General features: G+C 44.0%; 2 protein-coding genes across 3 annotated transcripts; one reads left to right on the top strand and one right to left on the bottom strand.

Moving 5' to 3' along the window:
* The first annotated feature begins 2,135 nt into the window (after positions 1-2,135).
* fgf19 (fibroblast growth factor 19) lies at positions 2,136-6,829 on the top strand. Its single transcript, XM_070909892.1, has 3 exons — positions 2,136-2,346; positions 2,443-2,546; positions 6,509-6,829. Exons 1-3 carry the CDS (start codon positions 2,136-2,138, stop codon positions 6,827-6,829), a joined length of 636 nt encoding a protein of 211 aa, XP_070765993.1.
* A 2,062-nt stretch (positions 6,830-8,891) lies between these two features.
* LOC139307784 (apoptosis regulator BAX) lies at positions 8,892-16,918 on the bottom strand. Of its 2 annotated transcripts, none has more exons than XM_070931188.1 (6): positions 16,738-16,918; positions 13,995-14,043; positions 12,958-13,119; positions 12,560-12,692; positions 11,409-11,513; positions 8,892-11,268 (listed from the first exon to the last, which is right to left on the bottom strand). In XM_070931188.1, exons 1-6 carry the CDS (start codon positions 16,802-16,804, stop codon positions 11,170-11,172), a joined length of 615 nt encoding a protein of 204 aa, XP_070787289.1. In that variant the 5' UTR covers positions 16,805-16,918; the 3' UTR covers positions 8,892-11,169. The 2 variants fall into 2 exon arrangements, with proteins under 2 accessions (XP_070787289.1, XP_070787290.1); XM_070931189.1 differs by having other exon boundaries at positions 16,747-16,918.
* Between the last annotated feature and the right edge of the window lie 6,790 nt (positions 16,919-23,708).

Here is a 23,708-nt window from a genome sequence, read left to right as displayed (position 1 = left end):
ATATATATATATATATATATATATATATATATATATGAGACCATTTACTCCCCAAACAGATCACCTCCCCCAGTGTCAAAAACAGGTGCCAAGGTCCCGCCCTCCTCCACTCAGAAGATCCCAGTCCTGATCGGCCTCCTGACGGGGCAGATACTCGATCTGCACCGTCATCCTTCGGCTCAGGCGCTTCAATGCTCCTCTTCCTTTCCCTCTTCTTCCCCCTTGCGCTTGGCCGCCTTCAACTGTGTCCATGCAGTGGATAATGTGTGTTGGGCCTCCCGTGTCTTTTCAGCTTCACGCATTATGTTTCTGTGCATTTCTTCTTTTTTATTGTTTTGGACCGACTGTGTTGCATTTGAGAAAAAGAGGTCGCGCTTTCAAAACAAATGCTTTGGCTCAACAACAACAACAAAAAAAAAATGAATGCAACAGTTTGCATCAATCTTTTTTTGAGTTGTGACAACTTCTAATGAAATTATGTTCATGTTCCAGTTAGGGGGAATTAGCTTTTCCTATACAAGCAAAGGTATTTTCTTATTACCACTTACTTAATAATTGATAGCATAAGCACAAGTTTTTAAGTTGTTCCAACAAGTTTTTCCACATTATTTTAACATAAATCCTGAAGCGTTGTGGGCTTAATCACCATGACTATGAACACAAGTTTTTAAGTCGACAGCTATGCTAAACTTGAGTTTGGTTTGAAGACGTTTGAGCTTAATATTAAGCACAATATTAAGTTGATGTAATTACCAACATTATTATGTCAACACAACTCATCAAACATTGCTTGCAACTTAAAGGTTTTCTCTAAATCAATACATAAAATAAGACTTTTTTTTTTTATCTTGCAACTATGCATTTTAATCGAGTGGTGGGGATAGGGCCTGATCAACCTATTCTAGGCTGCCATCTAGTGACAGAAGCTGTGCAGATAGTTTCGGTTAAAGGGGGGAGGGGGGGGGGGTTGGAAACCACTTGTCAAAGTGCCATAACACACACAGACAGTAACACCATCTCCCCTCAGAGTGGATCAATTTACACATCTAAAAAACTTACCAGAAGATAAGATTTTGAGACCCAGGGGCCCCTGGGTTTGCGTTTTGGTGAATGGTTGATGTTTGCTCTCCCATTACACTTTAACTCATATGGCAATCCAAGGCCGAGCAGCGGAAGCGCAGGCCAGAACGCGATAAGAGCGGAAAGAAGCCTGTTATTTTAGCGTGGAGTGACCCAGTCTCACAGCTGCACTTGGATATGGACCAATCTGTAGACTTTACCCTGTCCACAAATAAAAAATGTGCAATTTGACAGAGAGCACATTTGGAAGCACTTTATGTAACATAATTTTGCAACGTGATCCTCAGTACAAGACGCACGCACGGGCCAAGGTTTCCTGCTCTCTACTTATAACAACAAAAACAATATTGCTACCATTACTTACTATGAATGCTACTACTACTACTACTACTACTACTACTACAAATACACGTAGGCCTACCTCAGTACAGTCTTGAGTAAATGTACTTGGCTACATTCCTCCACTGAACAAAAACCACCAAATTACCACTATTATTAATAATAATAATAATAATAATAATAATAGATATAATACAGTAGCTTAGTAGCAATGGTACAGTAATTTTTCCCATTTGTGTATTTGTGCCCATTTACATTTCTGATTTTACTGATTCACAGGTGACCTATGGAGGACTGCACTGCATGTGGTGTGTATGCAGCCCCCATACCAGCTGTGTCCTGCCTCGAGACTTAACGTTTCCTTGCTTACCCCCCCCCAAAACAGCAACACTTGCACACATGGTGATGGCCTTCACTAAATCATTAGTGTCTTCTGGTTAAGATTAGTCATGTAATTCTACGGTTCTATATAAATGTATGCATGCCGAATGGATGAGGGTGGGGGGGGGGGGGGCGCCGAGAGCTACGATTCAGTTGGATGTCGTGCAGGGGTGTGTTGTGGTCTGCTTCTGGGAACTGGATTTTGGAAAGAGGGTTATCTGCAGCTGATAAGGGCCACATTTAAAAAGGGCCGGGTTGGAACGAGACGAGGCTACTTCACACTGTCGGCAGCAGCGGGGGAGCTCACACTGTGGGGGGGGGGGACTCGACGAATCATGCTTCTGCTGGTGGTCGCCGCGTCCGTTGCCAATGTGTTTTTCGCCGTGGGAGTTGTTTGCATGCCCCTGTCGGACCGGGGGCCCCACGTCGCTCACGGCTGGGGCCAGGTGGTCCGGCTCAGGCACCTGTACGCCGCCAGACCGGGACTGCACCTGCTGATCAGTGGGGATGGACGGATCCACGGCTCTGCGGACCAAACTCTGTACAGTAAGTGGAAGCATTTTCAAAAAACACAGACTGTGAATGTGTAAACCGACTGAAGGGCTCGGAGAGGGCTTGATCTGATGAACGTGTGAACCGCAGGCCTGCTGGAGATCCGGCCGGTGGATCCGGGCTGCGTTGCCATCAGAGGGGTAGCAACCGCGCGGTTTCTCTGCATGGAGGGCGACGGGAGACTGTACTCATCGGTAAGGGCTTCAAAGGACTGCTGTGTGTGAATGACACCGAAATCAGTTTAAAATGGCAAAAGTTATTATTATTATTATAGCCGAAAAGATCATTTGGTCTAATTACCACTGCAGAATGATTAATAGTTAGGATGGATATTAATCAGATTGCTCATATGGTCTAATAGGGTAAAAGTGTACAATCCTAATACATTTCTTTTTGTGATATAGTCGAATTTGAATTGTAGTGTGACATCTGTGCTCAGATATTATTATATTTTACAACACATTTGTTTTAAAATGACTATTTAACTTGGATTTAACACAGGCTTTAAATGCAAAAGCCAAACATTTAAGCCAAAAAGTATAATTTCTTATTTCAGTTTAAAAAAAAAACAAAAAAAAACAACAGATTAAATTAATGTAGGAGGATCATATGGAGCACCAAAATGGCCAAAATGATTGACGAATGATTTGGAATAAATAATCCCGTGAGTAAATACGGTAGCATTTAAAAATCACTGATTGAATGTGGCTTCTCCGTCCCTGCTTTCGTGGTTTTCTTGGAGTTCAGTTTTTTCAAGAGTTTCATTTCATAGTTGTCATTATTCTCCCTCATACCAATCCTCACCTCCTCTCCTTTCGGCCAATCACATTGCCCCTCCCCCCCCCCCCCACCCATTGCCTCTCAGTAGATTCAGCAACCGCCTGGCGCTCCTGTCAGCCACAGCAAGCACAGAAAAGGAAGACGTCCTCCGCCGCTTGACTTTTCCTGTCTTTTCCCCCCAGACAGCGTCTCCGAATCACCAGCTGCTGCTGCTGCTGTCAACACTTTGCTTAGAAGCGAGCTCACCTCACAAGCCGACTTAGCTGATCTTAGTTATACGGCACCTCTGGCCTTGTTGAGCCACATCAATGGGTTGGGTGCTCTACACGCTTTTTGAGAAGGGTCCGGCTCAACCCATCGTCGTTCCTTCTACTGTTAAAAAAGGTAAAACATAATTTGATCATCGGCGTCGTAGAGGTGAAGCTCTAGAGGAGCTCACTGGACCCGTTAAAACCACGGACTTTGAAAGGAGTAAGGGGAGTCGCCCACATTTATCCCAGCAGTCTTACATCCGCTGAGCCAGACTAGTCCACCAAAGGGCCGGAGTGAAACCGGAACTTCAAAATCACTTTGTACTAACGCAAAGGAGTACAAATCCACCCTTGGAGCGTGACTTCGCCCAACAGTGTGTCATGCGGCCGCTTCGTATGTCTTAGATGAGGATGTTCAGGTGTTTTAAACCAACCAAAAGACATTGCTGTTTTATTTAGTATCTCAGTTTTAGCGGCAGCTCCCATAAACGGAGAGCCAAATGGCCTTTTTTTGGGTAGGTTATTTGACAGTTCCAACTGCTTTCATATCTCACTCTTCAACTGACACTTCAACTCCTCTCAGTGCTTCGAATTCGACTGGATCTTTAGCTCTTCTCAGCACTTTTACTCCAACTGGGACCCCAACTTCTTTCAGCCATTGCATTTCACCTGCCACTTCAGCTTTTTTTTTTTTTAGGCTTTCCATTTCATTAACATCATAAATGAATAGATAAACCATTAAGCACGTTACACCTCGAGTATGACCACTTCAAAAAACAATGGTGACCTTTTGATAAATAAATGGAGCCATGCAGATATAAGAAACAAGGCCTCTCCAAAGTGGACACACAGTAAATGTTATTAAGGACTTCTTCAAAGGAAAGGTCTCCGTAGGCGCAGTTGACCTGAGGTCTCCTGCTGCTTTCCACATGTTTGTTAATCAGCTTCCACGTTCGGAAAACACTGCATGCCAGCGGAGCATTCATTTGAACAGACCCAGCGGTTCATCAACCTTTGTCCGGTGTGGTGCAGGTTGGGATGTGTTTGCAAAGTGAAAAACCTGAATGAAAAAAGACCCAGCAGCAGCAGCAGCAGCAGCAACAACAACCTTGGCCTCTGGCTGGCTCCATTCGGCCAAAGTAAACAGCCGTCGAAGAACTCGCAGCACCACTTACGTATGTTTTTTTTGTTGTTTTTTTTGATAAATTTATCTAAAACTACCATTCATGCAATCCGAATGGAGACTGCCATTATATGTTAGGGTTCGTGTCGCTGTCCTTGCCACTTTCTAACCTGTGTGGATACCAGTGAGTAAACATTTCTCCCCCTCACTGTGGAAAATCGGCATAATGCGCATACGATTCCTGTGTGCTGGAACATTACAGGCCCCAAGGTTTACTGTCTTATAATTCAGTTTTAGGGCTGCAACTAATGGTTGACTGGGGATTGCTCTCTTAATTTTAGTAACGTGTCCAGTGGTGAAATAATGAAGGTCTTGTACCGAACTTTTGACACTCATCAATGTAGGGCCTCAAGAACAGGGCCCTATGTATCAAACCTTAAAGAATTACACTTGAGGATGCTCTAAATTTCTCTCGATTTAACACGTTAGCAGATTTCATTTGCGTGTAGTATTTTGACTTTATTAATCCCACAGCGGGGACATTTACAAGTCACAGCAGCAAAGACAGAAAGGTGCAGAGACACACAGCAGACAAGCACTGTGTCGATAAGAATTAGAAGGATTTAAAAAAAAAAAAAAAGAAAAACAATATACAAATAATAAATACAGATATAAAAAATATGGGGGAGAAAAATAAATATATACACAGAAAAATATAATGTATGTACAATTTGTGCAGATTTATATGCAGTTAAACAGTCTTATAGCCGCAGGAATGAACGACCTGCGGTACACCGCGGTACTCCTTCTTACACCGTGGGTGTAACGGTCTGCTGCTGAAGGAGCTGCTCAGGGCCCCCCCACAGTCTCGTGCAGGGGGTGATGGCAGGTGTTGTCCATGATAGATGTCAGCTTGGCTAACATCCTCCTCTCCCCCACCTCCTCAATGGAGTCCAAGCGGGCAGTCCAGAACAGAGCCGGCTCGCCTAATCAGTCTATTGAGCCTCCTCCTGTCCCTGTCCGTGCTGCCCCCCCCCCCCAGCAGACCACAACATAGAAGATAGCCGAAGCTACCACAGTGTCATTAAAAAAGAAACAAATCCTTCATATTTACAGCATATAAATATATAGATACATACATACAGTGCTTAACAAATGTATTATCTCACCACCCAGTGTGAGGTGTTTGCCCCCGCTGCCCTAAATGAACAGTATTGCTGATGTTTCTGTAATGGTTAATCCACCAGTATGTGCAAGCCAAGCTCTTTAATCAAAATGATATCTTTAATGCTAAAATAGAATTATTGTTGTTATCCATGAATTCTCAAATTTACTGTTTTACAAAAAAAGCAGGAAAAAATAGTAAAGCACATTATTATTTTTTGATTGAGATGCCAGATTACAGTTATTTACTTGCACTCCTGAACAGAAACATTTGTTTTGTGGTTGCAAAGAATGCAAGCTGTTATCAGGGCCAAAGGAATATTCAGATTTTTGGTTAATATATGTGAATAAGGACTATTTAGTTGTTCCAGTTTGTTATTTGCCTAATAAACAACAATACACTTTTTAGTTTGAAACTTAAGTTTTTGACAGATTTCTAAAATATTTGTGTTTTCTCATTTTTATGACAGGTGGTCTAATAAATGTGTTAAGCACTGTGTATATATATATATATATATATATATATATAGGGATTAAACTATAGCCAATTGGCTGAAATGGAAACAAAAAGGAAAACCAAACTGGAGTGAGTGGAAAGTCTGCTGCCAGCAGATGAGTACATCAGAGAAAACACGATAGCGTAGCACCCCAAGGTGCATGGAAAGTCACAGCAAACGAAATCAATACACCCCCAAACAGAGTTACAATTAATATCATCAAGTCGTCATCGGCCCACACGCAGACACCCTTTCCTCACAGGGATGAGTTGAGTGACGTTTCATCTCAGTGTTTGCAGAGCATGAACAGTACATGTGAATGTCTCCCATCGTTTTCCCAGCACACCTACAGCAGAGACGACTGCACCTTCAGAGAGCAGATCTTGCCAGACGGGTACAACGTCTACGCCTCCGACAGACACGGAGCCCTGCTCAGCCTGGGAAACCACCGGCAGAGGCTGCAGGGTCGAGACCGAGGCGTCCCGGCTCTGGCCCAGTTCCTCCCCAGGATCAGCACCCTGGATCAGGCCTCCTCCCCTGGGCTGGGTGTCCCTGACCCGGTGGGACAGAGCGCAGCCCAGACGGAAGAACCTGTGGACACGATGGACTCGTTTGGAAAGCTCTCTCAGATCATTCACAGCCCCAGCTTCCACAAGAGATGAGACCGCGGCTCTGAGACACTGAGAGGAAATGATATGTGTCCCGGGGTGTCCCGCTTTGTCTGAGGCCTGAAACCGTGCACTCCTCCCTGCATGTCGTAGAAACCAGGGACTGACTGCGTGTCCAGTACAGGGAGGGGTGTGTTTGACATTCTGGCTTGTTTGGAACACACAGAAGGTGACCAGTAACCATACAGCAGATGAACCGAAGAGCGGCGCCTACAGAAACTGGGGGGGGAAAAGGAAACGAATGGCACAATATGAGTCACATTGTTTTATTCCAGGAAGTGCAGTGCCACGCGAAGGAGCATCAGACATCCTGCTTGCCGTGATTGTTCGCCACCTTATACAAAGTCTTCCTGTGTAATCTCAGGGTGAAAAGACTGTGCTCCCTTGGTAGCCGAGGACCAGGATGTTGGTCAAAGTTAAAAAGATGGCTGCTTCCCCGCCTGACAAAACGTCTTCTTGCAGTAGTACAGCTGTTGTATTGATTTGGTTATTTAAATCTCCAGCAGTTTTGATGTGAATACCTTATACACTGTTCAAGATATGACAATAAAGCATTCCCAGCAGGGAATTATACACCTGTGTCATTTAAAGATTTATTTCAAACAATGTGCATTCGTTTGTTTGTTTTTTCTTTCGGCCATTTTCAGCTTATATTGCAGACAGTAGAGCGGTGACAGGAAAACGAGGGAGAGACAAACCAGAGGCGTGGCGGTCTACACCCCCGAAGCCACAGGGACACCCCCAACGCATAGAAATGTCAGGCCTTAACAAACCCCCGTTTATTTGGTTAGAGGAACAAGCATTTCAAGGACGTGGCAAAGACGTCTGAGCTCAAAAGGTCCACTCACTAACGGTTCAGAGCGTCCAACAGCATGTGCGGCGATCATTGGAACAACGGGAGTCTCCCTCAAAAGCCGCACTGGCGACCCCTAGAGGCTGCAACACCAATTACACCCAAAATACAAACATGACAGAGAAAATCAAGTCATAAAATAACAAGTGAATAATAATATATGAAATAACAGCAGTTAGTTACCTGCAAGTTGCCAGTTTTGCTGGTTCTGTTCTTCAGAGTCATGCCAAATGCATACATGTTAAGTTGAATCCGTTGTATATTTAGAGAACTCGCAACTTTATGAACCGAACTAGATAACATGCAGCTAAGACGCCTGAACACAATCTTTGCCAAAAATAACTTTTCAATAACTGTCCTCTACAGCGTTGAAATTTTAAATGTTTATCGATGATCGTTGCTCAGAGCGGTGGTTCCCAACCTGGGGCTCCCGACCCCATCATGGATCAAGAAGACAACCACATTTAAGGGTTGGTTTTTATATTTTTATTTATTTATTATAAAGCCAGACTGCTTGGACTATATATTTGTATATTTCAAAAGAAGTAGGCTACTTTTCCCCCTTTTTTGAAAATTGTACGTGGGTGGGGGTCGTCAGTGCGTATGCAATGGTAAAATAGGGTCCCTTAAGAGAAAGGTTGGGAACCACGGCCTTAAAGCATCTATAATTAGTGTTTTTATAATAATAAATCAAGTGACTACCTGTAATGTGAGGGGGGGGGGGGGGGTCGCTCATAGTGTCGAGTCCACAGGGCGGTATCACCAAACTTGCAGCTCCCTTCAGCTCTACAGAGTTTGCTGACAAGTTCCCTTCCAAAAGGTGACTACATGTTCAAGTTATATTCACAGCTTATTTTCCGCTTCGAATGTGTTTTTAGCGATCACAAATCGTCATTTTAAGAGTAGACTAATTAGCTACAGTGTGTAAGCTCGTTAAAACATGGCCCGCATGTTGACTAGGACACACTGCTAAAAAGGAAAGGAGGGAAATGGATTATTTGGATTTTTTTTTAAATATCTAATTCAGGTGTATTTTCTGAAAATGTCCCGACGCGAAGGCCCGGGAAGGTTTCCCACTTAGCATCTCCATTACACGACTGCCATGTTGGTAAAGACATACAGTTTTAGTTGCAGTGCAGCTCCTTGTGACTGACTAGACGTCCCATGACCTGGAGGACTCAGAACATTCACACGGCAGCAATGAGCGGTTCAACACATTTATTCACAGAAAGTGGAGTCCAATCAGATCATTTTTTGTCACATTTTAAAAACACCAAAAAAAAAAAAAAACAGCAGATAAATAGTGTGATATCCCTTTAAAAGTGCACGATCAACTTGGTAGCAAAATACTTGGCAGAAGCTCATGTGGCGCTAAATGCTAACAGGGCCCAGGTCACTCGTAAGCCCCCGACTGCTGCCCATAGAAACCATCCATCAAATCATCTGACCCTCACACACATTGCAATAAGCAAAAAAAAGCAACAGTTTAAACGACTGAATTAATTTATCTACAAACCAGTTTCACCAGAGACCTGTAGAGGACGGGTCCTTGTCTGGTCCGTCTCCTCATGTGTTCACCTTAATCTAAATAGACATTATTATAAAACTAAAAAGGACACACTGTTAGCTTTTTGCAACTGTTGCAGAGCTTGCCTGCTTTACAGGTTCATCATGACAATCTGTTGGAGTGTGTGTGAAAATGGAAGTTGAAATACTGCACATGGCATACCATGCTGGGAAAGGGAGACTAGACTGTGATGTCGGGTTGAGTAGTCCTGTCAGTAAAAGCAACGTGTACAACGTGTACGTGGTACTGTAGGTGTGTGTCTTCAGCAGGTAAAAAGTTTGCCTCGTCTTTGACTCTCTCCTTATGATGCATTTGTTGTTGTCCATTTCTGCGTACGTCAAAGTGATATAATGGGTTCATAAACCTGCGAACCAAGAATGACAGCAGTTCCTAGGCTACCGCATCGCGTAACACAGCTGGTACGGAGAATTACACAACCAACGTCCGCCACTGACAAAAACATCTTCACATTTTGTTACTGACGACACAAACAGCAAACGACAGTTTGGGGGGGGTGCAAAGCAGGCAACGCTAATGCAAACATGAACCTGCTAGCGAGAGTCAGCTAGATGCTTGAGCAAGTGTGCAATTCAGGTGTGTTCACAGTACAGCAATGGTCAGCTGAACACACACACACACACACACACACACACACACACACACACACACACACACACACACACACACACACACACACACACACACACACACACACACACACACACACACACACACACACACACACACACACACACACACACACACACACACACACACACACTACTTAGCTAATCGACTGACTCTGTAAACAATCAAGAATTTCACCCTCTGAAAAAGCACCTGTCGCCACAGCTGCAGAATTGGTCCCATTCATTTTCTGCATGGATACTGTTTGTTTGATGATTGACGTGCAGCAGAAAATATATATATATTTTTTTTTTATAAAAAGTCAAAAAAAGGGTACAGGACTGTGTACATGCAAACTTAAAGGAGATATGTCGACAACGAGTCTGGTACGCAGCCATTGCTAATGTTATCAATGACACCCAGTGCTTCTGCTGCAAACAAGCTGAAATAATAATGTGGCCATGATATAAACCATGGTCTCCCTGCATTAGCCAGGACCTTCCTGCGTGTTTATGTGGGGGATCGTTAAGGATATTGTTTGAGTGGGAATTTATTTACCTCTGGTTCAGAACAAAAGCTTGCTTCAAGATGGTGTGGAGCATTTTGTTACTTTATCCATTTTTAAATTCTCCCGTTGCAGCCGTGTGTCTGAACAAGAGCCAACATGGCTGCCTTTGGCCAAAATTTCACAACAACAACAACAACAACAACAACATTATTAAAAATTTCTGGCACAAGCTAACATGATGAAGCTACAGTACATCCTTTGTTGAATTTGACTGGCTGACTGAAGATGCAGCACGTGCTGTTGCCATCAGACTTTCAAGTCTTTTCAAGTCCTCTCTGGTCTAATATACATTTTGCTCAGACCCAAGAAGAAATGCAAGTTTGACCCCACCCAGAACCGATGTGGACCTGAGACCTGGTTCAGGTAGGGTCGGGTCCTCATGGTTTTGGTTTGAAGACATCTACAGCTACGTCCTATTTTCATAAACGCCGCCATCTGCTGCACAAGAGCTGAGGACCCCCAATATGGCTGCCAGAGGGTGCATTGCAGCAGCTCTTGTTAATTCCGTGGGAGGTACTGGATAGTTGCTGGATAGTTGCTGGATAGTTGCTGGATAGTTTGCTGGTGACAGGCACTTTTTTTGTTCTTGGAAACCTGACAAGGACTTGACCTCCTCTGGTTAATGAAACCTGGTTGTAATTAATGTCCAGTGATTGGCTGCGTTTATCCAGGAGATGGGACTGCAGCCCTCGTTGTGAGGTTGTGAGGTCCGATGCTTTTCAGCGTGTCTTCCTGTAGTAAACAATAGTTGCCACCAACATTACTGACGCCACTATGGCCACTGTCCTCCACCGAGAAAAGCCCCGGATCACCCCTTCCTACAGAGATCAAGGGAACAAGGTTAAGGGCTTTGGATCCTGCTGGCTGGTCCACACATAAGACCATAAAGCCTGAAAGCGACATTTCAAATGAATATAGCACACAACTGACTGATCCTCCCGGACAATGCATCACTCACCCAGCCTCCCTGCTGTATGAGCCAGGAGTAGAGCTGCTCTCTGATGACCTGGAGGACCCAGCTGATGACAATTCTGATGTTCTCTAGATGGTTGGTGGTCAGTGCCTTTAAAAAAACCAAAAGACCAGTCAGAGGTTGTGTGAGGTCGTCAGCTAGTGAAGACGGATTAATCCAATTGATATGAATTTTCGCTTCTGCACAATGTGAACAAAAAGTTATTTTTAGTCAACCAGTAACGTAGATGACGATGAGGAGTCACAGCAGCCTGTAAACTGTATTATGTACACCTGCCGCAGTTTACTGGACTGCCGGGACTCCCAAGTGGCGTGCTGCTCTGGTTCTCTCACAGCAAGTTTACACATCTGAGAGGGAACACATGGAAACGAGGACTGCGCACTGACCTGCGGTCTCAGTTTGCGTTTGGTGGCTTTACTCTCATAACAAGCTGTGACAGCTCGTAACGTTGTTCCGTCTGACCCTAGCTTGCTGGGTAGCTGACACTAGCCAGCAAGCCGTCTTCAGATATCAGCACGGGAGCAGATGAATTAGTGTGCAGACGTTTCTGCTCCGTCTGTGCCGACACTGATTGTTAAAGTGGATGTCCAAGCTCTATGGAGTTGAAGAACGTGGCGCTGACGGTCTGTAGCTGAGTGGGATAACATGTCTTTTTTTTTTTTTAAATATGCATAGCAATGGCTTTGTTCTTCTTGCTCAACAATTTTGCACATGTTGACTTAAGAAATATGACATTTCAATTACGTTTCAGTCTCCCTGTATTTTGGAAGAAAAAAAAAATTTATATTATATAAAATCAAGAACCATATGGAGCCCCTGTAGGGCCATAGTGGGAATTTTTTTTTTATAATGCACTGCCAGTTTAGGGACATGCTGCGCAGATGCTAGATCCTACAGAAAGCAGAGATGATGTGACTCATGATATATTGCTCATTACTCCGTTCAAAAGGCCGAGCTCTGGCAGTATACTGCCACAGGCTGTGAGCACAGCTTAGTACAAATGGCTGAAAACAGTTCAGCTTATGAAAACACGCGGTGCAGAAGATCATCAGTCGCACCAAGCGCTGGGTGTCTGAAGAAACTGCAGCCCTGTTGAGAAGCGCTTGCTGTGTCAGATATCCTTTTCTGTGCGTTACCTTGTATATGAGTCTGTAGGCCAGATGGAAGAGAGCCACCACTCGGCCCCAGTTGATGCCATCAGCAAAGATGCTCCTGGCCACCGTCATGAAGATGTCCTGAGCACAGTTGCCCTGAACCCGGTTGACCAGTCTGACGGGAAGGAATGAAACAGACTCAAATGGAACAACGTTTTGATTTGTTTTCACTTATTGGCAGATTTCTCTGAAATGTGGCTGCCATCATAAGTAGGTGTTCAGGTGTTATTCAGTCAAGTTAACAAGAGTTTGTGTATCGTTTAAAAACATTCTGCAATCTGCTCACAACAGTGTGAGTACACAGGCACTGCAGGCACTGTGACCGCTGGATCTGCTGACTGACGTGGTCCAATTGTTTTAGTAGACGATGCGCAGCTTACCGTTGGAACTCAGCGTTCCTGTTCAAGTCATCTGCAATCTTGAGCAGCTGTTCCACCACTTCTTTGATTTGTGGATCCTGTTGTTCATCCGGTCTTCCTCCCAGATCCTCAGAGGAGATGCGTCGCCCGGGCTCCTCTGCGTTTATACGTTCGATCACATACCTAAGGCAGAGAAAACTGCTTGACCAAAGAAATATCACACATATTTCTTTTGTGCATTGCTAGCAGGTTACAAGCCGAGCAGACGCTGGGTACAAAAACAGAGCTTGCTTCCATTTTATGGAGTTGGGGACAGGACGGGAGCCCTGTACTACGAAGCAGAATTTGAGGTTAGCTTAGGGTTAGGTGACTTCAGGGTTAATCCTGGGTTTTCATTGTGCTTTTGTTTACCAATATCATCCTCCAGCGGAGACTGATTGAAGCACTAAAGCCTTGTACTTGTTGTACTTAAAGATAAGATAAGCCTCACCTCTTTGAGTCATGTTTTTATATTTAGTTTTAATTTGCTCCTAAGTCCATCTGAAACACCGGGGTTGCAGCTGACAGAAAAAGACTAAAATTGTTAAACACCATAAGAACACATGAATTTAATAGAATACACAAATGTAATTACAAAAATTAAAATGTGTTTCGTGAGGTCACGGTGACCTTTGACCTTTAATCACCGAGTACTAAATCAGTTCATCCTTGAGTCCGAGTGGACGTTTGTGCCATATAAAGAAGGAAATACAGAAATTCCCTCAAGGCGTTCCTGAGATATTGCAAAGAACGTGGTCGGAGAAGGGACGTTACAAGATCAAGCTAATGAATCTGCCCAGATGAGGATGCAACTGAACACTTCCCATTAAATACTCAAACAGACGTGCTGGTCAGCCTGCAGCCTCAAACCTGGGTGGAATATTCCACAGTGACCTTTCATCTGAAAGTGACAGAAGCATCTCAAAAGTCAGGGCCTTTCCCTTTCGACCTGGCCTTTCAATCATGTAAAACACTTTGTAACTTTGTTGTATTATTATTTATCTAATGATTAGACATACCCTCTAAGGACCACTGCTCCTTGCTCCAGGATGGGATCATCGATGACATCTGGAGCAACGAGAAGACTGATTAATACCCACATTTATTTCAATCATTGACACTGTTTGTTCAAAATATGCGCCATATACCTTTCATATTCTAAATGAAAAACACTGAAGTTTCTTGTTATAACAGCACAGCAACTTATCATGGGAAAAGTGTTTTTACAAGATATGCATATTTATACAAAATATAAGGTTTCTCAATGACAAGCTAACGTGACATGTTATAACAACATATGGTTTCTTGTGAAAAGGGAACTATTTGGTTTGTAGTAATAACAAGAAAATGAACATGTATTGTGGAAAGGATCTGGTTAAAAACAACAATATTTACTTGTTATAACCAAGCAGATATTTTTGTCGTGGTGGCAGTAGTCACATTGTCATTCTGGGATGAGGGGAGAAAAAAAATGCTCTGGCTTGTTTGTATTTCTTTAAACCAATCACAATTGTCTTGTGCGACGCTAAGCGGCGGTTAGGGTTGGGTATCGATTCAATTCTAGCGATTCCGATTCTGCTTATTGTTTCACTGTAAAGTTTGTGCTTGAAACTAAGTAGAATTTCTAAGGGCTGAGCTCACCCTGCCTGCTGCTCATAGTGCCCATGAGAAGGCAGGAGGTGTGCAGCGCTCCCTACAGCTCAGTCCGCAAACAGCTACCTGGCAGTACAGGTGTACTATCCACAAGGAGGGTGCAGTGGAAGCTGTCGGACAACTTCACAGTCCTCTCCGGAGGAGGAGGAGGTGGTTTGTTTTCACTTTCACTTTGGCTGTGTGCCACCTCCATCATCACTGGGTTACCAGGTGCTGCAGCTGTGCAGGGCTGAGAAAAGCAGCGCCTGGAGTGTCACATTTTGAATTTCTGGGTTTCACTGTGGAGACATTGCTGTTGTGTGGAAGCACAAACATATCTAATTGATTGCAAAAGGACACTTAACTGTACTTTGCGTCGTATGCCTTGATTCATAGTATTAGTATCTATTTGCGAGTAGTATTTTCTACAACTGAATAAAAAGAAATGTCAGATTGTCATACTGTGAGTGTTTATGGCAAACTGTCATGATTTCTGTTACGCCAAATAATTAAGATGGGTTTAAAATGTGTTTGTTCAGCAGCCTCTGATTATGTGCAGCGTCTTACTTACTGTACAACAACTTTAACAAGTTTGACAACATATTGTTTAGGCCAGTGGTTCCCAACCTGGGGGTCCCAGGGTCATGAAGCCCTCTTGATTTTAAGGGTGTAAGGATTAAATTATTTTACTAACAACAAAAAAATGGTTATTATAGAACTTTAAATCTTTATTTATGTATTATAAAGCCAGGCTGCTTGGACTATTAAAAGGTATTATAGTGAAATTAAAAGAAAATAATAACACAGACATAGAATTGTGTTCCTAAAAATATTTAAAGATTTAAATGTACAGTTAATTGTTGCTGTTATTGTTGTTGTTTTATGCCATGAATATAATGAAAAATACATAAAGATATTTAAAAAGAAGTAGACTACTCCCCCTCCCTTTTTTGTAATTGTATGTGGGTGCGGGGGGGGGGGGGGGGGGGGGGGGGCGTCAGTGCATATACAAATGGTAAAATAGGGGTCCCTTAAGAAAAAGGTAAGGCACCACTAGTTTAGGCTGTAGTTTACACTGTTTAATATTACCTATTCAGTATATTGTCTAACATATGATCGACTAAATATTTCAACTTATCAGTGGTAAGTGGCTTTCAAAAGTTTCTCCATCTTGTTTTTTTCCAGCGGAGTTCCTGGGGCAGGAGTGGTGAGAGAGAGAGAGAGAGAGAGAGAGAGCGGGGGGGGGGGGCGTGACATGCAAGACTCGGCCTTTAAAACTTGCTACTTGCGGTCCGACAGGTGGGCTACCGGGGCGGCCAATAGTTTCTCTTTCACATTCGTCTTGTGCGCTTCTGTGTGTGTTCGACGTCACCCCCATCTTTAACCCCACAATGGCTTCCAGTTGTCGTCGAGCTGACTGCTCATTCATTAAAAAAAAAAAAAAAAGCACCTGCGGGGCACCTGACAGGTAGAACTGTCCCGGAGCAAACCGGCTCACGGCCCTGCCTGTTTTATTACCTTGTTTTTAAATCACCAGCCTCGAGGCCTCGTCGGTGCTTTATCGCGCTCCCCTCCCACACCGGCCCAGGCTACTTCCAGTTAGCTCATTCAACACTTGTCCCGAAGTTAAACAGCGGCATCGAACCAGCTTTAAAAAGGACCACTAGCTTGCTGCTGATAGTTAGAGGCTTCTTGTCTTGTGTGGGTTAACGTCGACCACGGAACAGGGGAAGCTATTAACGTTAAGTTACACACACCCAAACAAGTCTGTTTAATCATGGAACGTCACTAACTTCGTCCTCATCGACTCTTAGCCTCTTACCCTCCCGCCGCCCTCCCCTGTGGTTCAGGCTGCGGTTAGCTTAGGGTTAGAGGTGGCACAGATACCTGGTTGGGGTCTGGTTAACCACAGAAAAACGACTAGTTGCGGTGAGGGTACGCGGAAACGCATATCGACGCGGTAACAGACTTCGACACGACACCGGTCTCCGCATTCATGAGAGGAAAACGGGACTTTGCCTGGGAGTTGACCGGCAATATTTGACTGTAACATTAAACCAAGTTGTGTCCGTCGCGGTGAAAAGGCCGCTCGGCTCGGGTATAAGTCAGAGCTGACATGGCTTCACATACCTTCCCCACCCACGGCGCCCCGAAGCTCCTGGTCTCCTTGTTTCTCCTCGTCTCGGCCGTCAGCCATAGCATTCACGCTTTCTGTCAGCTCGGAGCGGTGAACGGCCAGTTAGACGTTCGGTTCCAACATTTAACGCCAGCTGCGGCCGAATGAACCCACCGACGCTAACTTAGTCCGGACGAGTCCGCTCCGTGAAAAGTTTTTTTTTTTTTTTTTTCCCCCCCTCAGAAGAACAAGGAAGTGACACGGAAACGCGCAGTAGACACCGGCCGGCACGCCTCGTTCAGGCAGCAACATGACAGAAAGTCACGGCACATTGCAAAGAGCAGAGTAACTCTGCTGCAGGGTCACCTGGTTGACGTATAATCGTACCATGTGGGCCCAAATGTTAACAAGGGGTGGTCATGATGAAATGTGAACATAGTGGATCTCTTGGCACGTCATGGTCTAGTGACGATCACCGCTCAGGGCGACAGCTGCAAAGCCTTATGGGAAAACAGGTCTTAGGACTTTTTGTTTGTTTGTTTATGAATTAAACTGTGTTTAATATGTTTGAATTCACCCATTATTCAATCCTAGGCTTTGTGACGTGTCTCGGCGCATGTGTCGTCTATCCAAGCCTAGAAAGGAGCTGTGTTCAGTCACGGTGTGATTCATTAAAATAACTCATCATTATAACTCACTAATGTGACTCAGTAACAGGTGCATTCCATTTTGGTTGCACTGGTTCCAGGGGTCCGCTTACTGGAATCTAATGTTGTCAGCTACACCTGTGGTTTTTCTTGCTACGACCTGGATTCGGTCAGCACAGGATATGACGGCATTAACATTTCCAAAGTGGCATTTGTCTGAGACACGGTGGCGTTTTTCCTCGCCTTCACCTGTTGTCCTCCTGTCTTTTAGTGGTTTGTGCAGTAAGTAAGGAGAGGCACAAGCGGTGAGTGCCACTGGCAGTTGACGCACTGCAATTCTGGCGTCAAGATTGTGGGTTTCCACCACCAATGGTCCCGTGTGTCCCCTCTGCCGTGTGTCACTGGTCCGACTCGCGTTGTCAAAAAGTGTGATCACTTGATGAAATCTTACACCGCCGGCTGTTGCCAAACACCTGTGCGCTTGTGCTTGTCAAATCGGTTGGTTAAATCATAAGACAAGGTGGAGCCGTGGCTGATGCAGAAGAGCAGAATCCCGGCTGATCACACACACTAACTCTGGTCTCACTGGAAACAATTCAAAATATCATTATACCACGGAGAGGGGGCCCGTGAGGGACACAAGGATGATTGCTCGTGATTCACCTTGGCCTTATGAGTGACACACATGAGCAAACATACAGGGAGTCTGTAAGGAATCAATGGACAGATCTTTAGATATAGAGACACGTTATCTCTATGATGGCATGGCCAGTAACGGTAGCATTCATTTTGGGTCTGGCAGCCCTGTGAATGTCCAACATTTTGCTCTCCACCAACTCCTGAGGGAAATCAGGAGGAGGAAATCAATCTTGTTCACCAGCCAGCCTCTTAGCGGTGTCCGTTTGCTGCTTGTGTTAGGGTTTTCACTGAAAATAGCAGTGAAGCTTAACCAAAACAGGAGCGTCGTGTGCTTTAAAACCAGACTGCCCCTGTAGAGCTGAGGGGAGACAGCAGAGTTGGTAATAACTGCTAACGGCACGGTGACACGGTCTGAGTCCTCTTCGGACTTTCCATCCAGCTAACGTGGCTCTCGCTCCCCTCACTCACGTCTCAGCTCCCCCCGGCAGGGATGAGAGAGACCTGAGGACGAAGGAGCTGTAATCACCAAACAGAGCATCCTCCCTCCCTCCCTCCTTCTGGTGACAATTAGAGGATGATGATGATTCATGACAAACAGCGTCTCAACTGTCAAAATAAATCAACGGTAAGATTTTAAATGTACTGAGCATCACAGACAAACTCTTAAGTATTCAAAATAAAAACCTATAGCCTCGCTGTTATGCTCGGCTCGGTCAGGAGCATTATAAAGATGGGAGGTCCACACAGTAACAGCTTAAGTAAATCAGATCAGGTGGGGGGGGGGCTAACACAGACACTGTCATAAGGCCTGGGGTCGTCACATCATTCATTTACCACAGGTACAGTAAGTCTGACATCCCTTTCAGGCTCAGGCTGATATTATAGGACTAATAATAACAGTAATAAATACTAATAACAATAACTGCAACTTTCTAGCTTTACACTTTACTAATCATCTAAAATAACTGCATGGGTCTCTTTGTCTGCTCAGACGTTAGCATGCCTGGCTAATGAGCTTAATCGGTACAGTAACAGCAGTGTTACTAGTGTTAAAGTCCGGGGGGGGGGGGCTCATTTATAAAACACACTAACAATCAATTTTAGTTTATAAAACCTTACAGTGGCACGGAAGCAAAGCCGCCTGGTTATTGTAGGGGTATTGCAGTTTTAGGACGCACGTGCACCCAAGCCTTGCGGTTAACTTTGCATTAGGTTTATGAATAATGTAATAGGAATTATCAACAGAGTTGTGACTAATGAATTGCCAGATGCAAGGTGTGTATATGAATACTGTAAATACCGTGTCGAATTAGAAAGAAGTAACCGTGGGGTTACACATTACATTACAGCCAGGGAGACAGCGTTACGTTGCTTAGTCCTTAAAGCGCAAAGCCCTTTTCTCTTGCGAGTGAAATATGCTGTCGGAAAATGCAGATAAAGCAAAAATCTGCCCTCTGTGCTGCTTGTCCCAGTTTTGTTTTTTGATACTATGGGCATCCGAGCGATGGGTCAATTACCAGTTTGAGTACCAGTTTCAACTTAATAATACTGAAGTGGCTGCAAAACAAAGAAGCGTGGATCATGTCCTGCTAAATGTTCAAGGTCGTGTCTTGCACAGCCCTCGACCTCTGAAGGGAGACAGCGGATGCGCCGGTCCAACCAGAGGACATTCTTGGTCGACTTGCTTGTGTCATAATTACCGTGTGACTGTCTGTTCTGTCACCCTTTCCTCTGAACCAAAGAAATGTTTATTAATAATAATAATAATCCTGGTTGCATCTGATCTAACTCGAAAGACTTGTTGATCCGGGGTGAAGACAATGAAGCTACCGGCCTTGGCAAATGATGCACCGACCACAGTTGCACTTGTGCACATAATTCTAAACCAATGTGCCTTTCCCATAATGCTGTGGTTTTTTGTCTGTTTCACAAGCCGCCACGTGAGGGCGACGGTGAGCCACATGGAACACTCTCTTGCTGGCACGCTGACTTGTGTTTTTGACAGAGGTGAGCAGTCACCGGGTGAGTAATAGATGGAGCAGTGAGACGAGGCCTCCCTCTCCCCTCACCACGCCCACCCACCACCACACAATTAAAACCCGCCCTACAGGTTTCTGCTCAGCCGTGTCCCAGCGAATGGACTGAATGGAAACGAGTGTGTGGTCCTGACATGCTGGTAGTTTTCCACCGAGTAACTATGCGTTACATTCACATATAGAATTCACTTTCAACATTTGGAGCTATAAAAGAAAAACACACTTTGAGTGACAGGTTAAGAGGTGGGACTACACTTTTATTGACATTTCAATAATTTTACATTTTAGGAAAACATCTTCTTTGCTTTCTTTCTGTCTGTCTGTTGAGTGCGAAGCTGGAGTCAGGACATGTGTTTAAACCCAGCTTCCAAGAGTGGAAGTGAGCGGACAGCTTGCCTAGCTCTCCCTAAAGCGAGACACACACACACACACACCTGCGAACGCACCACTAAGGCAGTTTGTGATTTCAGGGTGGGTTTGGTTCTGGAGCAATTCCCTGTCTAAACACCAGCTGGGTGTGGTGACCGCACAGACATCTCGTCGTCAAAATATTTGATGTTTCTGTAATGGTTAATCCACCAGTATGTGCAAGCCAAGCTCTTTAATCAAAATGATATCTTTAATGCTAAAATATAATTATTGTTGTTATCCATGAATTCTCAAATTTACTGTTTTACAAAAAAGCAGAAAAAAATAGTAAAGCACATTATTATTTTTTGATTGAGATGCCAAATTACAGTTATTTACTTGTATTCCTGAACAGAAACATTTGAATGCAAGCTGTTATCAGGGCCAAAGGAGGTCGTACAGAATATTAAGATTTTTGGTTAATATATGTGAATAAGGACTGTTTAGTTGGTCCAGTTTGTTATTTGCCTAATAAATAACAATACAAATTTTAGTTTGAAACAAGTTTTTGACAGATTTCTAAAATATATGTGTTTTCTCATTTTTATGACAGGCGGTCTAATACATTTGATAAGCACTGTATATGACCGAAAATAAGGGAAAGGTTGAATATCCTGTAAACTATTTGTTTCTGCTGCCAAAGTATGATTTAATCAAATGCATAGGGTTACCACCACCACCACCACCACCACCACCACCCCCAAAAGGCCAACCTCTAGCATGCCCCCTGATGTGAGAAAGGATGCCATTGAAACTCAAAGTTTAATGGGTTAAAAATGTTGTGTTTTATATGTTTTTGTACAACAATGATACAAATTAAAACTCATATATGCAAATTGATATTTAATTTCTTTTTTTTTGTTATTTATCAGAAGGTTCAATAAACACTCAAAGTTTCAAAAAATTAGAATTTTCTGGCAACTATTTCATGGTTCAGGCTTTACAGGGTTAAGTTATTTGCTTTGATCAGTATTTGCGCAGCGGGGGGGCACTTGAAAGAAATAAATTTTAAAGGCAACATTGATCAGAATCAGAACGTGTATTATGACGTATTGCCCCCCTCGACAAAAGGCCGATATAGTGAACATGTCACATGCCTTGCGTGGGTCCCCCCACAGTCCAAAGATCCAAAGACACAGTGAAGCAAAACAAAGCTGAAAGACGCTGGAGCCGTGGAGAACTGCAGATTTGACCCACTCTTAATATAAACACATTGACGAGTGCAGCTTTAAACCTTTAATTCCTACACATTTCCTCAGTGGATGGAGCGGCTTCTACAGTGCCTCGGGACGACCAAAGAAATGTCAATACAATACGAGCTAATGAAGCTCGTTGTTAACTAATAGGCCACCACATGTGCTTCCACTGCTGAGATTTATTACACCCTCCACACACACACACACAGTCTTTGTTTTATTTGCTTACACAATTATTATTCATTCGCATTATTCAGAGGGAGAAGCTTTAAATTTAAGGCAGAAGCAGAAGCTGCTACGAGAGCAATCGTGTCTCGTATCCCATATCCTTGTCTTTGTCGCATGTGCAAGAAAAGCGCACACAAGTTGCCAAGTTGTATCCCATCACTCTCCACTGTCTGTCTTCATAAGACTGTGAGAAAATGCCCCTAATCTCACTGTCGGCTGCGGAGGGGTCCAAACTAACAGCCTGTTTTAATTTCAGCCTTGTCATGACAGGAAGTGTGTGTGTGTGTGTGTGTGTGTGTGTGTGTGTGTGTGTGTGAGAGAGAGAGTGTGCGTTTGGAGGAGTGGGGGGACAACAGGAAGCGGAGAGGATGGTGCATGGGAAACAGTTAATGGAGTTATTTTTGCTGGGGATACTGGTGTGAGGAGGGCTGCTTGACCTAGGTCCTGTTCACACTGATGCTAAATATGGCAACCAGGACTAATATTAGTGTTACCAGTCATCTGTCACTGGATGTTCATAGTTCAGTGGCAAGCCAAAGACACAAATAAGATACGAAATAACCGATTATATCAGCGGGAGTGAGGGGGGGGGGGGAAGTGATGTGACATATGAGTTACTGTCTGTGACTGACTTGTGTGCATCAATATGATTAAGTCAGGTTACAGGAAGTGGGATTCATCACAATAATGCAGAGGAACTGGTCAGATTCCTTTTTTTTTTTTTTTTTTTCTTCAGTATTTGGGCTTTAATGTTACACAATGGCCACAGAGGGAAACTGCACGCTTCTGCGAGGCTCGTGCGCACACTTTTTGCAGAGTCACTGTAAATTTAGTTATCAGTGTCAGAAATAAGGAAGACCGGAGCCACGCATTCATGTGTGTTGTGACACGGCTGGAACAGAAGTACAAGTGCGGGCGTGGAAAGAGCCTCTCTTCCTCTTCTTCTTGTTTATGGAAATATGTTTTCAGCCGAAAGATGTTAAAAGGACTCAGTGGCAGCTTTGAAGCCCGCCCTCACACAATGAAACACAATCAAGTAATATTTATATTTGATCTCCTTGGAAAACTTACGTAACAACACACACACACACACACATGCAGAAATAGCACAGGTAACGTACTGGGTAGTGGGCTGCAGCGGGACATTTTGAAGCGTTTAGGGAACAAAATAACAGGAAGTGTAATGTCAGTTGTCCTGCCAGAGAGGCACACATGTCGGAGGAGACGGCAGGGTTCAGCCAATCTGCCATAAGAAGTGATCAATGCGCTCTAGAATGATCCCCTCTTACCTCGCGTGGCCAGACTCGCACACCACACCGCCACACCTGTAGAAATGGTATATGTGCCACAACATTGCGACATCGCTAGAAAAGCCAGTTTCATGCAAACAGGGGATTTACATATAGGACCACAGACAGATTTCTGAGTCACTCAGACTGTTTGTTTCATTGCAGCTTTCGGAAAGTTGGCTCTATGGAGTCACAACGGGAAATGGTAGTTATAGATCATCGGAAGCAGGGTAAAGGGGTCCCCTCTCTCAGCCGAACCTCTGCATTAATGTGTGTATATCGATGTCAGCCTTGCGCAAACGGCTTCCTTGAAACTTACAAGAGCCCCTGAGGGGGATCATAATAAACGCTTATTCATCTGTTTATGCAGAGCATTTCCAAACAGATCGATTTACATACTCATTTGAATTTACTTTGAGGGCTGTAAATGAACAGGTGCGAAGAATTATTGCACTTTCAGTTTTGGCACGGCATCTCCTTAACACCTGATTGATGGCCTTTGAATTCCTACGTTTTCTGGTTTGCCCTATATAAATACAGAC

This window comes from Enoplosus armatus, chromosome 1, assembly GCF_043641665.1.
Source record: "Enoplosus armatus isolate fEnoArm2 chromosome 1, fEnoArm2.hap1, whole genome shotgun sequence".
NCBI lineage: Eukaryota > Metazoa > Chordata > Actinopteri > Centrarchiformes > Enoplosidae > Enoplosus > Enoplosus armatus.
The sequence above is the reverse complement of the archived record's forward strand: the minus strand, read 5'-3'. Positions and strand labels throughout refer to the sequence as shown.